The 16193-nt window shown below is 36.5% G+C and overlaps 1 protein-coding gene across 2 annotated transcripts in view; it reads left to right on the top strand.

Moving 5' to 3' along the window:
• The window catches only part of KDM7A (lysine demethylase 7A), a 61905-nt gene that overhangs the window by 18344 nt on the left and 27368 nt on the right, over window positions 1–16193 (top strand). For both annotated transcript variants that reach the window (XM_040061963.2, XM_040061964.2), the window contains exons 2-4: window positions 7445–7530; window positions 13585–13702; window positions 14531–14691. In XM_040061963.2, the coding sequence (XP_039917897.1) occupies window positions 7445–7530; window positions 13585–13702; window positions 14531–14691 (365 nt within the window). The remainder of the gene's footprint in view (window positions 1–7444; window positions 7531–13584; window positions 13703–14530; window positions 14692–16193) is intronic.

The following is a 16193-nucleotide window of genomic DNA, read 5'->3' as shown; positions in this document are numbered from 1 at the left end:
TTTGTAACTGAATCTATTTCATTATGTAACTTGATAGCTTTGTTCCATTGACCATAATTTTCCTCTTAGGTTTCTACATTTCAAAATCCATTCTTTAGAATTAAGCTTTCATTGACAAGATGTCATATACTGATTTTATTTATTTTAACCTCTGTGCTTTGAGGGAGTGAAAAGCACTGTTACTTGCGAAGGAAATTATGTATACGGATTTTCTTTCTCAATGGAAGAAGTTTACAAGAGTTGCCGTTAAAAACATTTTCTGAAAGGACAACACTAGCATTACTATCAAACTTGTAAGTTTTATTTCAGAAAGTGCAGGAAATCTGAGCCTTTGGAAGGTCCTTTGGAATTCAAAATAGATCATATACCTGTCTGCATGTTTGTGTTACTGCAATACCTCATTTCAGAGAAACATTACATAATTTAAAAGCAGTAGGGTTGAATTACATTAGGGAAGTCTAAACCTATGTAATGAACATTAACATTTTTAATGTGCTATTTGATGGTTAATCATAAGTAGACCAAGGCCTCTTAGGACTTTGGAAGTATCAGAACAGATGTGTCTGAGCAATCAAAGGTCAGAGTTTTATGTATATTATTGCATGCAGCATTGTTGTTCTTGGGTTTCTTATCTATGTTGAAGGATGATGCAATATTTAATAAGTTAGTATATTTTTACGTGTTTTGAGAGTTGTCCTTACATGTCACTTTTCTGTCCTTAAGAATTTCATAGAATGTCTATGAGTGAGTGTGTACAAAAACTGTGTAAGCTATTGGGTCAACATGCATATATTCTATATATGTCTTAAAAACATTATGGGGTTTTTTTGGTTGGTTGCTTGGATATTTTTTGTTTTGCCTTTTTTTAATGGAGAAAATTGGTACCTTTGAGAGAGGGGAAAAATTACTATAGATAGAAAAACAGAATAACTGCAGTTATGCATGTTCTTTGGGTTGTGTTTATATCAGTTGCTTCCTTTTAAAAGGTATTTTGTTTTGCAAAGATAATATGGCAAAAGCAAAACCTCAAATATTTTTATAATACATATATATTATGTATTATAAAAATTTATAATACAATTTTGTTTGTAATTTAAGGCAGTAATTCAGTATCTAGTGTATAGAAGTTTCTCACTTTTCAAAAATGGTTTCATTTCTGAAGTAAATCCTTGTAAGTTTATTGTGATTCCAAAACTGTTACCATGCTTATGATGGTGTGATGAAGAGACACTGAAAGGAAACACCAGCTTTCTCATGTTACTTTGTGGTTTCTTTTGGTCTGTTTTCTTTTCTTTGGTGTAACTGCATGCATTTTGAGGAGAGGGGCTGGAGGGAAAATCCGTCTAGTTTAAAGTCCAGGTTTTAAAAGCTCACAACACTTATTTTAAGTTTTAAACTCTTCTTCAAATAAATTTCATTTATTAATCTGTGCTTTGGGATGGTATGGAGTCTGTCAATAGTATTGTCATGCTGACTTTGTCTTTCTATTCCTAATTAAGCATTTTAATATTGTCCCGTAACAAGTGGCAGATGTGGCTGTTTGGTTGTGGCAGTGGCATCTTTAGTACTTCCATTGTTTTAACCTGTGAATATTGCCTACTTGGCATCCTTTTCCCACTTGGAAAGCATAGGCTTAAATGAAACAACTAACCAGAATTCCTTAAAATCTGCCACACAGATTTCCTACTCTATACTTTTATTTGCATTCTGGGGATGGAGTAGGAGAAGCTATTCTTCGCCTAACTTGCAAGCACACTAACTAATTTTGGCAATAATTACAATAGCTTTTTTGGGGGTTGTTATGCTCAAACAGATTAGGACTGAAAGCAATTGCAGACCTTGTTACAGGTAAAATGAAAAGTTTGCTATAATGTGTGCCTACTACTTAGTTATTTGCTCAGTATGGTTAAAAGAAATAGCTCTCATCCTTGGTGATTTGAAATTCAATATTAAGGCTTGATAGTAAAATGTATATTATCACAATAAGGAGATGGCTGTTTAGCAATCATTTTTAGAAAGACAAAGTAGAGATGAAGTAACAGAATATTTTCTTTAATTTGTCTTCTTGAAAATAACATTGTTATATATTTGTTAAGTGTAACAAGTGTAATTTGCATACAAGTGTAGCCTGGACCGTTTCATTTTTTATCTGCGGAATCTTACTCTTAAGGTTTCTAAAACGTATCTGAAAAAGTGAGTCGAGTGGCAGTTTTTTTTCTTTTGGATCAGCTTATTGAACTGACTTGTCATGTGGCTGCCTGATGGTTTAGATCTGGTGAGAGAAACAATGGAAGCCCATGGTCAGGCAGTTGGAGGAAGGAGGGTGGGACCTTTTTTCAGCAGCAACAGCTATGTTCAGTTTAATGCTATGAGAAACTGTACCCTGCGGTAGTGACTTCAGTTTTGGGACAATAAAGGCCCTGTTACTAATGAATCTTTGCTACCTCCAGCATTGCCTCCTTCATGTCCTCATCACTGCTAAGACACAGCAGAGAGTCACTATCTATGTATCTTGGCTGTTCTGTGGGTGACTGGAAATTGAAAAAGGATTTTGGCAATCCGCTCTGTCAGATAATAGGAAACATGCCTATACCCCAAGTAATTGTCTATAGCCCTGTATTCTTGGTTACGGGGAACATGCTTTAATACTCCTAGTATTTTTCCACTCTTCTAGGATTTTTTTTTTTTTTTTTTTTTTTTCTTCCTACTGGATGTCAAGACCTGTGCTTTTTTCCTCCATTTATGGATAAAGCCTGCAGTGCTCACTGAGGTATATCAGGGGATGGTTTTGAGTGCTGATGCAAGCGTGGACATGAAGAGGATGCGCTGAGTTCTTCCTCAGAAACAGGATGGTAGAGAAATAAGAAGGTTGTCCACAGTGTTTATTCAGAGATGATATAAGGGGATCTTGCAAAATGTAATTTTTAGTTATTTTATAGCTTGGAAAAGATGCGAAGTTTTGTGCTTAACTAATCATACTAGCAAGAGCCCCTAACCTTCATTTTTGCGGCACAGTGACCACAAAAAAAGTCAGACCATTCAGGTCAGACGCTAGAAAAGCAAGAGATCTTGGGGCCTGAACTTCATGTGTCCCAACAATAAATAAAAAACTTTTAAAAAAATGGCTTAGTTTTGAGCTGTAAATCAACATGTAATTGTAAAATATCTGTCCAACCGTATCTCTGCCTGTGATGGCCTGTCCTGTTTCCTCGTCTGCTAGGTGAAACTGAATAGGTGCAAAGTATTGGCTTGGTGTGAAGAGGAGTGGAAGCTGTTATGGGAGACTTCCTAAAAAGTCCAAGTGCATCTAGAAAAATGAGCCTGTTCGATTGTTTTGCGCATGCTGCTGAAAGAGGTGGAAAAGGACCTTATGGAATTGAAGTAGTAGGGAAAGGAACAGAAGAGGGAATCTAAGAGGATCCTGTCCCATGTACAAACAAGCTTCTTGACAAATTAGCTCTTTACCCTGTTGATGGTGATTCTTCTGTTTTCTGCCATCCTTTTATTAGGTCATTGAGGATTGCTTACATCTCTCAGTTTTCAAGATTTTATTCTCAGTATGCCTTGCATACAGGAAATTTTGGAATTTTCCTAGTAGGAATATCTTCCTGGTTTAGTCTACGAATTAAACTGGGTAAATGGGCATCCACACTTGGCTCATCTCTTGACTTTTGTAGTGCTTTTTTGTGTAAGCATTCCTTTTTATTTTGGGAATTTTGAATAATGGTAGGGTACATATCATATACTACTTGTTTTATAAATTAGTTTTTAAAGTAGTCATATACTTTTAAGAACACTGAAAAGAAGGCCTTTGATCAAGAGTGCTTTGGATTTTTTTCTTAAACCAGGATTCTTTCAGTTGTATCAGCAAAGGCAGTTAACCAGTCCCTAAAATGTTGTGGTTGTGCCTGATAATATCGGAAGCAGGGAAGAGAAATCCCGGCTGGATTGAGAGCAAGCAGGCATTAGATGCAGAAGGTGCAGCGGGTCTGTGGTAACTGACATGGGTCCAATATTTATTCACACTCTGCTGCTCTAGGAGAGATGTGCCAGGTACCTCGGGTGGTTTACAATGTACAGCCATGCAGTCTCCAGGGATACTTCCTGTATCTGTCTTGGTCTTCTGCAAACTCCTTGTACAAGACATTCCAACATAACTGTGAAATAGTTGTTCAGTCTGTCATTCTGAATTATCGGTACTCATCTCTTAAAATCTAAATTAATAACAATACTGAAGAAGAGAACAGCCTCTGCAGGACTTTGTCCTGTGCTGTGAAAGTAGCCTTATTTGCCCTTTACTGAAAAGCGGAGGTCTACTGGTACTTGTCAGAAGGTGAAGTCCCTCTTCTGATTGTTTTTGATTTACACTTGCTATTTTACGTAGCTACAAATGTAATGATCGAATGGCAAGCTGAGACTAGATGAAGAACATGCGCATGCACCTTCGAGTGAGAGTTAAGCTGGGGGAATGGGTTCCTCGAACTTGTAGTAGCAAGGGATTTCTTTAGATGCCAGGGATGGGCATGTTCTTGTGTGTGAAAAAACCTACCACTTCCCAAATCTTCTACTACCAGTTGTTGACCTTGGTGGTACCTTGGGGAGTTTGGAGTGTCTGACCACTCCGAGACTGATGTCATGGAATCTATTTTTAACTAACTTTTTTCTACCTTGCTACTCCTTCTAGAGCATTGCAAGTGAAATTGGGCCTGGTTAGCCTTTCCACCTTCATGAACTTCATGAATTAAAGGTGTATTTTTGCGTAGTCTTGTACCACAGGGGGTTTTTTGTGTTTTGTTTTGTTTTGTTTTGTTTTGCTTTTTTAATTAGCATTATTGTATTTTATTGTCTCATACTGTAAGCTTCCACTGTTCCTGGGGATTAGTCTGTGACCTCCCTGTAGGAGATGGGCAATTCAGAAACTACGTAATATATACTCAAGACATTTCAACCCAAATGGATTGGGTTGATTGCAAGGTGAAGGGTAATAATATTTCATACAGGAAAACATCAGTGGATTGGGAGTGTTGCAGTGTTTGAGTATGTTAATGTTTTCCGGGCTCTGCTACCTCTTGGTGACCTTGTTTTGATGCTTGAGGTCTGAAGTTGCATTTACCACAGTAATTGATTGCTTGCTAGTCGCCAGAGTGATTAATGTCAGATTCATCTGCGTATGTTGGGGAAAGGGACTCAGGGAAATGACTTGTAATGGTGCTGTGTGTGATTGATGTGCTCTGTGGCATCCTTGGCAATGCTTGTTCTTGCAGGTGATGGCACCTTGTTTGCCCTTTGCTTCAGTCAGGCATCTGCTGCTGGATTCGCTTCCATGATCTCCAGTTGGTGTTTTGTGTTTCCAGTGCTGACTTTACAGCATAAATAGTAGACTGGAAATGTTTGCTTCCCTTATTGAATGGCTATTCCTGCCATTATAATACCTTTCCAGTCTCTGTACACAAAATCCCATGCGCCTTCATGAAAGGTTATGGAGTTAATCATTAGTATTAAGCATGAAAATAAAGCAGAAATTCAGTTATCTGTAACATTCTATGAGAAATAATAGAATTAAGATTTTTAAACGGAATAGGACAAATAGTTGTCAGAGCTATTTTTACTGTATTTTTATGCAAAGTTCTTACTGTTAGCAAGATAATCTAATTGGAATGATGATGAATGTATCAGATAATCACCAAGAAAAAGGGAAGGGAATAAATGAAGTGCAAACTTGATCAAGATACAGTTCAACATAGACATCTTTAGCTGTTCAAAAATTAGGAATTTAGCTAAAATAATGAGGTTCCTAAAGATGTATAAATCCAGCCTTCTGATTTGGGGCTTTTAGAGTGTACATTTTAAAACTATTTTCTTAAAATGCATAGGATTATGAGTCATTCATCTATTCTATAAAAAGAGAGAGAACACAAGCAGAAGGAAATGGGATATGCATTTTTAAAGACTGTTTCTGCCTGCCTTTATGTTTATATGTCAGCTGGATTTTCATGTAATAATGATTCTTGTAACTGTGGTCTTAAAGCAGATGCTAAATATTGCAAGAATTGCGATGAACTATGGCAGCTGAGTTTTGTATTTAGATTTTAAAATAGTATGCACATAAGAAAAGCTAATTTCTGTATTTTATGTGGTATGCAGGGAATGGGGAAGTAGAACTAGCTGAATATTTAGAGGGAACTCAGAATGCACTTCCCATTGATAGTTATGTGGAGATGCTCTTCAGTTTCAGATGGGATTTGCTCATTGTGCTTTCAGTGCCAGACTGTTCCTTGTATTGTTTTGGCAGCATGTACTGACACTTGCTGGAGCGTGTCAGCAGTTTTGGCACAAGGCTGCTGAGGAAAAGACTTTGTGTAGCTGGATCATTTCAAAGCTTCAGTGTTTAAGCACTGATTACACTTGATATGAAATGGGTTACGTGACTGGGGTACTGTTCCAGTTCTTACATTGCTAGAATGCACTGAAAGTACATACCTAATTTTGGTGTAAATATTCAGGGTCGTGCTCTTTTTTTCTGTATTAACTGTAAAGTCAGCAATTTTGTGTCAGTGAACTTTTCAGAGAACGAAGAATGAAGAACTCTGCCAGGATTCAGGCCAGCAAACAGGGATTACTTGTTTTCTTTCCTTAAGAACTTTGTGCAAAAGCACGTGCTGTCCAGTTAACCTCTAGTGTTTCAGCTTCTAAGAAAATGTACATTAAAATTGTGTTGTTTAGGTGTCAGCAGAGCAGATGCCTTGTCCTGACTATTGTAAAGATTTTGTTTTTAATCACATTTTGACTGTTTTTGACTGGGAAAAAAATATGCACCGAGAAAACATTGCATCTATCAAATGCTCTTTAAAATACCTGTGGATATTTTAAACCAAAACCAGTTCTACTAATTTATTTGTGTGGTCACTTGTGTAGCTTATGAAGCTGGATCTATTGTAAATATTTCAAGAATAACATGAAAGTATTCTTCATTAATTTGTCTTGGGGAGTAGGAGTCAGTTACGTGCTTTTTTGCAGAAAGAAAAAGAAAGACAAGGAAAATATCCGTTACATCTTCTATAAATTAACGGCACATAAACTTTGGAATTTTTTTTAACTCATTGCTTCTGTGAGGAAAATTGCTTGAATGATTTTGTATAAACTGTTTCCTGTAATTAGGATCAAGGTTTTGGGGCGTAATGGTGTACATATTACGGATTTGCTCCTTTTTAAAGGAATTTGATTCTTGTTTCCTGTTTATCATTTTTTTAATGGCATTCTGTGTTCAGTGATAAATTATTACTCAAAATTTATGTGGCAGCCCAGTAGTTGAGATAATCTGGTATCTCATTATCATTTTGTAGAGTAAGCACGTTTTTATTAAAACCTAAGATTTAATTATTTTTTAGCTTGAAAAGTAAACCCTGTGTGCATTCTCATTAACATGTAAAAAATATTATTCCAGCTGCGTTGGGGTAGAGGAGCACCATGCTGTTGACATTGATCTATACCATTGTCCCAACTGTGCAATTCTCCATGGACCTTCTCTTAGTAAGTATGGGTTATTCAAATTTCATCTTACATGTTTGGACTGTTTTCTCTCCATGTACAGCTGCAAAGGACTGTTGAGAAGAATATTCAAGATGAGTTTGATTATTTAGAAGGTACTGGTTCTACATGACTAACTCTGAGCTGATTAAAAACCTGCAAAACAAACAAACCATCTTGAAAGATTCCCTGATGTGGAGATGCAGATAGAATAAAATATAAGGCACAACTATAGATTGGAGAAATCAAAGTGCACAGAGTTAGTAGAGAACAATCTGGACTTGACAGAGAGTGAGAGAATGAAAATTAGGGAATCATCATTTAAAAAAAAAAAAAAGGAAAATACAAGAGATGGTTGCAAGGTTCCTGTTTTAATTATCAAAGTTCTGATAAATACCTAGGAAGGCAACTTTGAAAAAATGTACAAGTTAGATGTCTTTCCTTTCTTGATGGTTGTAGGTTATATGCCACAGTAGTCAAACATAACTTTTCACCAGTGACAGTAGAATATGAACATCTTGTGAGTGGTGTTTGTTTGTTTGTGTTTGTTGTTCCCCACCCCCATTTCTGTCTCTGAAAGTTACACAATTCCAAATCTCAGGTTTCTAATTTATAAACGAGGTTCCACCAAGGTCAAAATGAGTTGCCAGAAGAGTCTGATGCAGAGCAACAGGAGACATCTCTTTGGTTCTCCTTTCAGTAGAGAAATTTACTGTGGAGATCTGCAGTGAAAAAATGAAACATACATTCTTTTGGTAACTACTGAAAGGATACTGCTTTATCCAATTCGCCAGATTTTTCTCTGTGTCCCCTTCTTAAATGAAAACAGGATTGTAAGAAATCTAAAAATAAATTTCACTTTCCCAACCATGAATTAAATTTCTATGTTCAGACCTCAAAAGTGTATATATAAGCAATGTGTCTTTACCCTCCAAGCACTGAGCTTGGTCATTTGTGTTTTCCAGTGCAGGTTTGGTTGTGGGTTGTGGGTTTTGTTGTTGATTTTGTTTCTTGTGTTTTTGTTTTGATGGGGTTTTTGTTTGGTTGGTTTTTGTTTCTTTTGTTGTTGTTTTGGGTTTTTTTGCAGATTTTCTCCCTTGAAGACACCACATAATGTTTTATAGTCAATGTCAACTTAAATAATATTTTCAAATCTGAATTTGCCTCACATTTAGAAATAAATTTAAAATCACCCTCAGTGATAGTCTTGTGGAGTATGAACAAAGTGATTAAACATCAATTACTGATTTAATTAATACATGTTGCATGATATGTAGCTTCTGTAATATGTGAGTTCATGGTCTGTCAGCCAAAAGGTAAGATAAATGCTGGTTTATGTGCTTGTAGTTTTGAGTACTCCAGTACTCAAAGTACTCCAGATCATTTTCAGTTCAAAATCTGTATGTTTGTCTTATAAATCAGAATACAAATCAGCCATTTTTTTCCCCTTAACTTTCTGTCTCTTTTTTCCTGTGGAATAGAGGGACTAGGAAGAGGGGTAGATGAGAGATCATATCAGGCTTTTCAAAATAATAAACTAGTAAATTTAGAACTTTTTTTTTTTTACTTGATGAGTGGGAACTAGTCTGCTTCACCCTGATGCCTGTAAATAACCTTTCTTGTAAGTGCTGTCTCACCTGCAGCAATTAGACAGTGAGATAAGAGGGATTTTTGTTTTGGAAGTCTTTTCAAAAAGACAAGAATCTGTGGTAAAAATTATCCTTGTTATTTCATATTGCCTCAAGTGTGTAGATAATGTAGATTTAGTAGAAGCTTCAGACGTGTCAGTTACCAACCCAAACAGAGGTGATATAATTAAATATGTCTTCACACTGAGTTTCATTAATTGTTCTCAGCTGTCAGAATCAAGTCTATAGTAGTTTGTGGTTTGGGCTGTACTTCCTCCGGTTTTTAAAGAGACTGATAATGTCTCATGACTTCAGGTATTGCAGAAATGTTCCAGAGTACTTCAGTCATATGAAATTACATATGTAAATTTAAAAAAAAAAAGGCATTTTTATTTACAACTTCATATTCTAAAATCACTTTGTCTAAGAGTTTTCAAAGAGACAAAAACTCAGCTGTTAAAGAGGGCAAGTATATCTGTGGTTTCAACAGAATATGTAATCAAATGAGGTAGTGCAAAAAAATTATTTAAAATATACAAGAAACACATACTTTACAGTACAAATGGGGGGTTTCTTTCAGTATCCTACAAAATTAATTGTGTGAAAGTTCCAGTAATGAAAAGAAAGCTGCAGCATAGTTAGATGGGAAGATGAAATTAACAAATCAATTTCTTCTCATTTTTTTTTTTTTAAATTCCTCTTCATGATTTGAAAGAACAGTTTTACAATTTTGCAACCATTTTACAATAAGTTTTTTATACACACGGCTGCTTTAGGAAGCAGCCGTGTGTATAAAATGATAAATAATGAATCCTAAAATCGTAAGAGAACAGTTTAAAAAATAGTAATATACTGTGGAGGTTTTGGGGTTTTTTTGGATTATTTGATTTAGAGTATTCATTTTGTTAATTTCAAAGTTTTCTCACTGATCCTCAAGTCTAAAAATGCTCTATTTGCATGAATGCTGTGAGTCAGATGCGTCACCAGCTTGTCGTGTACAGAGCTTTGAGAAAGCACTACGTTCAGTAAATACTAATAAAAGTGTAGTTGTCAGGACATTACTTTCTTTATCTGGTTTTCCCTTCTCAGTTCCGAAACTATCCTCCAAGCAGTATCTTTTTGTTTGTGGTATTCATGCCCCTGCTTGGTCTGAGCTGAGAATGAGATGTTGCAGCAGACCTTAGCAAGGTATGCTGTGATTTACTGTGTGCTCCTTAAAATTTTGCACTCTTCCTGTGCCAACATTTCTCTTGCCTTTTTGGTCACTGGGAATCTCCAGTACCTCTTCCAAGACCTGGGGCCTCATTGTACATATGTCCACCTCTTGGTGGTCTCCATTTGAAACCTAGCAGGTGGTGGTCTCTGAGAGAAACAGTCCAGTAGTGGGTGAAGACGGGGAGGAGTGCTTGCCTAAGTAGAGACAGTTATTGGCCCATTGTTTTGAGTGTAGGAGGAATGCAATTAAAAAAAAAAAAAAAAAAAGTAATCTTTCCACTTAATTTTCATGAAAACTTCCAGCACGCTCTTCTGTTTGTCACCCTCCCTGCTACTGTCTTGTGTAGTTCTTAGTGTTACCACAGCAGGTTTTACCTCAATTCTTAGAAACACCAAGGGTGAACGCTGGTTCCTTCCTTAATTTGAGCATTAGGATCCATTCAGTTAAAATGCTGGGGTTTTTTGCAGTTGTTTCTGTAATGTCTTAAGGGGTTAATAAAGCTCTAGAGTTAAGGGATATGTAAGCAGAGGAAGTTTTCATTACTGTTTCCTTTTTGTCAGTGTTCTCTTATGAAAGGATGATGCTTTGTATGTTGCCAAGTACAAGTGAAAGAATGATTTTATTTTCTGATTTGTAAGTGTTGGAAAGACAGACTTTAAAAAGTGTGTCTATGCTATAAAATCTCTTAAGCAGCTGTATCATCTTACAATTTTAATGAGCTGTGGTAACAGCAGTGAATTTATGGGAAACTACTCTGTTGAAAATTAGTATTAGCCACTAATTTCTTGTATTATTATTTATGACTGAGAAAATAGCTTTGAAAACTTAATAAACCTGTCTTCATTATTTATGAAGTTTTACAGTATTTGGATAGTTGGCTCATTAAGCAGCGCTAGTTTTCAGGTTAGCAAAGATCTATAAATGTCAGTTTATTCTCTTAAAAGTCTTCTAAAGGGTTCATGTTGTCATGTCCGTGGGAAACAGCACATCAATAGGAATTATTCCCTCTTATGTATAATGACTATTAGATGTCTGTTATTCCTGTATAACCAATTGTTTTTTTCTGGTGAAGCAGCATTTTTTTTTTAGTTTTAGAAACTATTTCCACCCTTGTTTTACATCCTCAGCTTCCTGTTACAGTGAGCTATGTTTTCAGTATTGCTAGTGCTTTTTTACATTTTGGGTGCATCATGACTTAGGTGAATTTAAGAATGAGCTCTTCCATGAAGTTAAAATTTGCATTAGTGCAGTGGTTTTGTTGGATGTTGTATGGCAACTGTCTGCTGTTTGGCAGACAACTGTAGAACACTATTTGTGTTGACAAATAACACTACCTTTTTCCTCTTCTGAGTTTCCTCAGCATATGCAACTAAATTTCTGTTTAATATTAGTGGTTAAATTACAGATCCGGTGTCAGTAAATCTTCTGTCAGTCTTCCAGTAGCAGCTGTCTAGCTGTGGAACAGAGTTTGGCTTTTTTAGGAGAACCTGAAATGCAGCCTTAAAGTTACTGGGCCCTTAGTGTGTTTCTTAGTACAGTAAGTGATAAAGGTTGGAAGTTCAGCACTCTTGCAGTTTGTTTCCCAAACAGTGAGATGGTGGTCCCTTTCATAGAGGCACCTCTTGATAATTTCATAGTGCTTTTCAGCCTGTTCAGAGTTTGAGGATGAGAAATATAGGTTTATTTGTCTAGAGGGGAAGTGTTCCAAAGAGCAGTTTACTAACAAACAGATGATACAGCCAAGGGCTTCTGCTCAAGGCTGTAAGCTTGTGTTCTTTATAAATGAAGATGAAAAATGTGTGGTTGAGGAAGCTGAATCAATGAAATATCCATTATGAAATGATTTGTGGTGAAATTATGAAAATTTGAAGACAGGCAGTTAAGTTAACCACAATATCATAAGTCACTTTGTCCTCTCCTTCACTCAAGGTCAAAAAATTGAAATGGGGAGCTTTTGTATGTAAGCTACATACAGCTTACAATGTTTTATAGAACAGCTCTCCGATAAGTAAAGGGGCTTATAGGCTTATAAGAAATGAGATTACTTTGTACTGAGGTCTTTAGCGATAGGACAATGGGTGATGGCTTTAAACTGAAAGAGAGTAAGTTTAGATTAAAGAAGAGGTTTTTTTACTGGGAGATTGGTTAAACACTGGCACAGGTTGCCTGGAGAAGTGGTGGGTGTCTCATCTTGGAAGTGTTCAAGGCTAGGTCAGATGGGGCTTTGAGCAATCTGGATAGTGGAAGGTGTCCCTGTGAACATCCTGCCAGGATGATGTTCATTCATGCCATGAAGACCTTTAATGTCCCTTCCACCCTAAACCATTCTATGATTCTGTCAAACTACATACACTATTTTTTACGCATGCTTTTTCTTCATTTCGGTATCTGTCATTTGTCATGGGGAGATCGCAAGTGTTTATGAGAAGTTCTAGTGTTTCAATTTCCTTGGCCCTTTAAGTATAAGGAGTAGTTAGAAATGCAGTTTTGGTACTATTGAACTATCAGTTTCAGATTCCCAAAATTGTAATAGAACTTTAATTTATCCTTTGTTGTTTATTAAAATGCTGTAACAGTGCATTCAAACTTCAAAAGCTTCAAACTGTTAAGAAGTTGCATGTTTTGGAATGCAATGCTTTTGTTACGTGTATTGTAAAGATCATACCTGCACACAAAACTGTAATGGGGACATGAGCAGTAGAAATGGTAGTGAATAGCAGTAATATTATCAGACCTGGATATGCGTATGCTTATGGGATATGATAGCACACTGGGATTAAGTCTTGTTAACCTTGTGTGAATATGTAAAATGAATGGCTGTTCAAGAGGTGTGATTCTTTTGTTTATTAAAAAAAAAAAAAAAGTCAGAGCTTTAAGAAATTTAAGTTCAATTGTTTGTTTTGTAGCAGACTTTTTGGGTTTGTACAGCTTTCAGACTGCACCTGTTTACTTCTGTTGGACTGGATATGAAGTCTTAAACTGTGTGTAGTGTGCACTGAGATTCTCATTTGGAAGGAGCTATAAAAGTACAGAGTTACTGTGTCTTGCAGATTTCATTTGTTGGAAATAGGTGGCGTGTCACTTGTTTAAAAAAATAAGGTTTGTTGATCATAGTAATGTGATTGAGGCATATGTGTGTCACTGATGGGATGACTGCTAATCTGAGCTGTCTGATTTAACTAATTCCATGTTTAATCCTTCTGAAACTTGTAGTGAAGAAGAGGAGAAACTGGCACAGACATGACTACACAGAGCCAGATGATGGCTCCAAACCAGTGCAGGCTGGAACACGGACCTTTGTTAAACAGCTGCGGGCTCGATCTTTCCCGAGGTACAGAACCTTCCTTACATATTAGGGTGGGAAAACACGGTGAAATGTCATCTGAGTGTGTTCTACAGGAAGTCTCTAATATTTCTCTGCTTCACATAGTGAAGGTTGAGGATGACTTCCTCCTTCAGAATTCTTCCCAGCACATCCCTGTTTCAGATGGATACGTTTGCCTTTTCATGCAGTAGCCTCCTCTGTTCAGTTTTGCTGGGATGGGTTGTCTGTTGAGACTGCTGAGGGTGGTCTGAGAGGTTTTGAGTTTTGGGGTGGGGTTTTGGTTTTGTTTGTTTGGTGTTTGGGCTCTTAACTGTCAGAATATTGTCTGTCTATTCCTTTAGTTCAAGAACAGTTCTCAGTTTCGTTCCAAGTAACACAGAACATTCACATGAGCTGGTAGTCTACCCATTCTCGCATGCTTTAGAAGAAAGTGCAGAAACATGATTATACTTTAATCCCGAGCTTGGTTGGCTATGTCACTGAAACATAATGACTTAAAATTTTTTAGAGCAGCTGGTGGTTGTTGCTAGCAAAATTTACTTTAATGCCTTCTCTGAGAATTCCTTTTCCCCATCCTTTTAAGTTACACTCTTCAGTCATACAGAGGGGCTATGAGTTTCCAGACACTGCATTACAGAAAAAAATTCTTTGCTTGTTGTGGTTGTTTTCTTGGTCTTTTAGTTGAATGCTTAATAAAACAGTACTTGTGTGTTTCTTTTTGGATTCAGATGTAGCCATTCCCATTTGTCTTCCCCCAAACTGTGACTTTTTTTTTATTTCAGTAGTGCTTGGAGGTTACTTTTCTGCTAATACTCCATCCTTTCTTTCCACCAGTGCTGATGAAGTAATTTTGAAAATGCATGGAAGCCAGTTAACACAAAGATATCTGGAGAAGCATGGGTTTGACGTTCCCATTATGGTTCCTAAATTAGATGGTCTGGGTCTCAGACTTCCTCCACCAACTTTCTCCGTTTTAGATGTGGAACGCTATGTAGGTAAGAGTCACTCTGGAGTACTTACTAAAGTGATTCTGTCTGTAAATTAAAATAAATATTTGCATGATTATAAGAGCTTCCAGAGTGCTAAATATTTATTCTAAATTCAAGACTAGCAGAGAGTGAAATCAAAGCTATGGTTTGGAGTGGTTTTTTTCTTCCTCTTTTTTCTTATTAATTCTCTGTGTGTGTGTGTCTGTTTGGTAGATGTGTGATAGGACTACAGCCTTATGTCTTGACTTTCAAACCTGTTAATTTCAATGCAAGCTATACATGAAATGCTGGGGTTTTTTTCTGCTACATGTAAACCAATGATAATGAGAATTGAATTAATCACTCTTAGGATTAATAAGTTGAATCATTGGTTAGGCTATGGCAAAACTTAATGTTTTGGACTCAGTAATTAGGCCTTTCTGAATTAAATCTTCCTGAGAAGTTTCCTACTTTGGCATCCTTTGCCAGGAGAGGTTTCCCAAGAACCACTTCTTTCTTATCAGATCTCTTCTCAGTCTGTAATTGTGCCAGCCTCATGTAAGTGTGCAGTACAGAGGGAGACTGAGCCAATTGCAGCAGGACATTTCCTCTAACACATGGTACAGCTGAGAAGTCTGAGTGTGTTCTCAGGATTGCCTAATGTTATGATGTGTGCTAAAAGTAGGTTTTCTGTCCATCAATGTTCACCAGAGTATGCGGTGTTGTCGTGTTTGTGATGATAAATAATAATGTGTGTTCTCCCTTAAAGATTAATTATCATGGTGATGTTTCTGAATCTTTTTTTTTGGATTACAGTCTCTTTGTATTCAGATAGAAAGTTGATTGTCTCATCCTTGTACATACATTTTGACCTGCCAAGTTTTCCAGTTCAGGGAAAAAATTGGCATGCCACAGCTTTACCTTCCTATTATGGAAATTAAAAATAAGAAAACTGAATAAGTGCTATTTCAGCTGGAACCTATCAAGATGATACAAACCTACAGTTTTAAAGTGAATATGTTTATAATGTACATCTAGGCATGTTTCCAGCATTCCAAAATTAAGTGTCAAATTTGGCCATTGTGTATCTGAAAGGACATAAACCAATTGCTCTTATAGTGGTGGTGTTAGTCCTTTCTCTTGGCTTGTCTAGTTCTCTAAATGTATCACTTCAGAACATACAGTGTGTAACCCCCTCTTTATCGTCATCAGAAATGCAACACACCCCTGATAATTAGTCAGGGAAATTACTGTGAGATTGCAACTTGTACATGTATGTAGGGAAGGTGGGGGCTCGAGGGTGGTTGATAGGAAAAGTGAGAAAGAGATCTGCCTTAATAACTTTTTCCATGCTACTCTTGGCAATTGCAGCCATAATTTTTTTTTTTTTTTTAACAGATGCAGCCATTCTATACTACTCTTTTCATTTTGGTTAACCACAGGAAAGATGATTTATTTTTAGAGTGTTTTCAGTTCTGTCCTTAGCTGATTATAGTAATTAAAGTTAAACCTAATAAAAAGTTGGTTTA

The sequence above is a fragment of the Hirundo rustica genome, chromosome 4 (genome assembly GCF_015227805.2).
Source record: "Hirundo rustica isolate bHirRus1 chromosome 4, bHirRus1.pri.v3, whole genome shotgun sequence".
NCBI classification, from domain to species: Eukaryota; Metazoa; Chordata; class Aves; order Passeriformes; family Hirundinidae; genus Hirundo; species Hirundo rustica.
The sequence above is the reverse complement of the archived record's forward strand: the minus strand, read 5'-3'. Positions and strand labels throughout refer to the sequence as shown.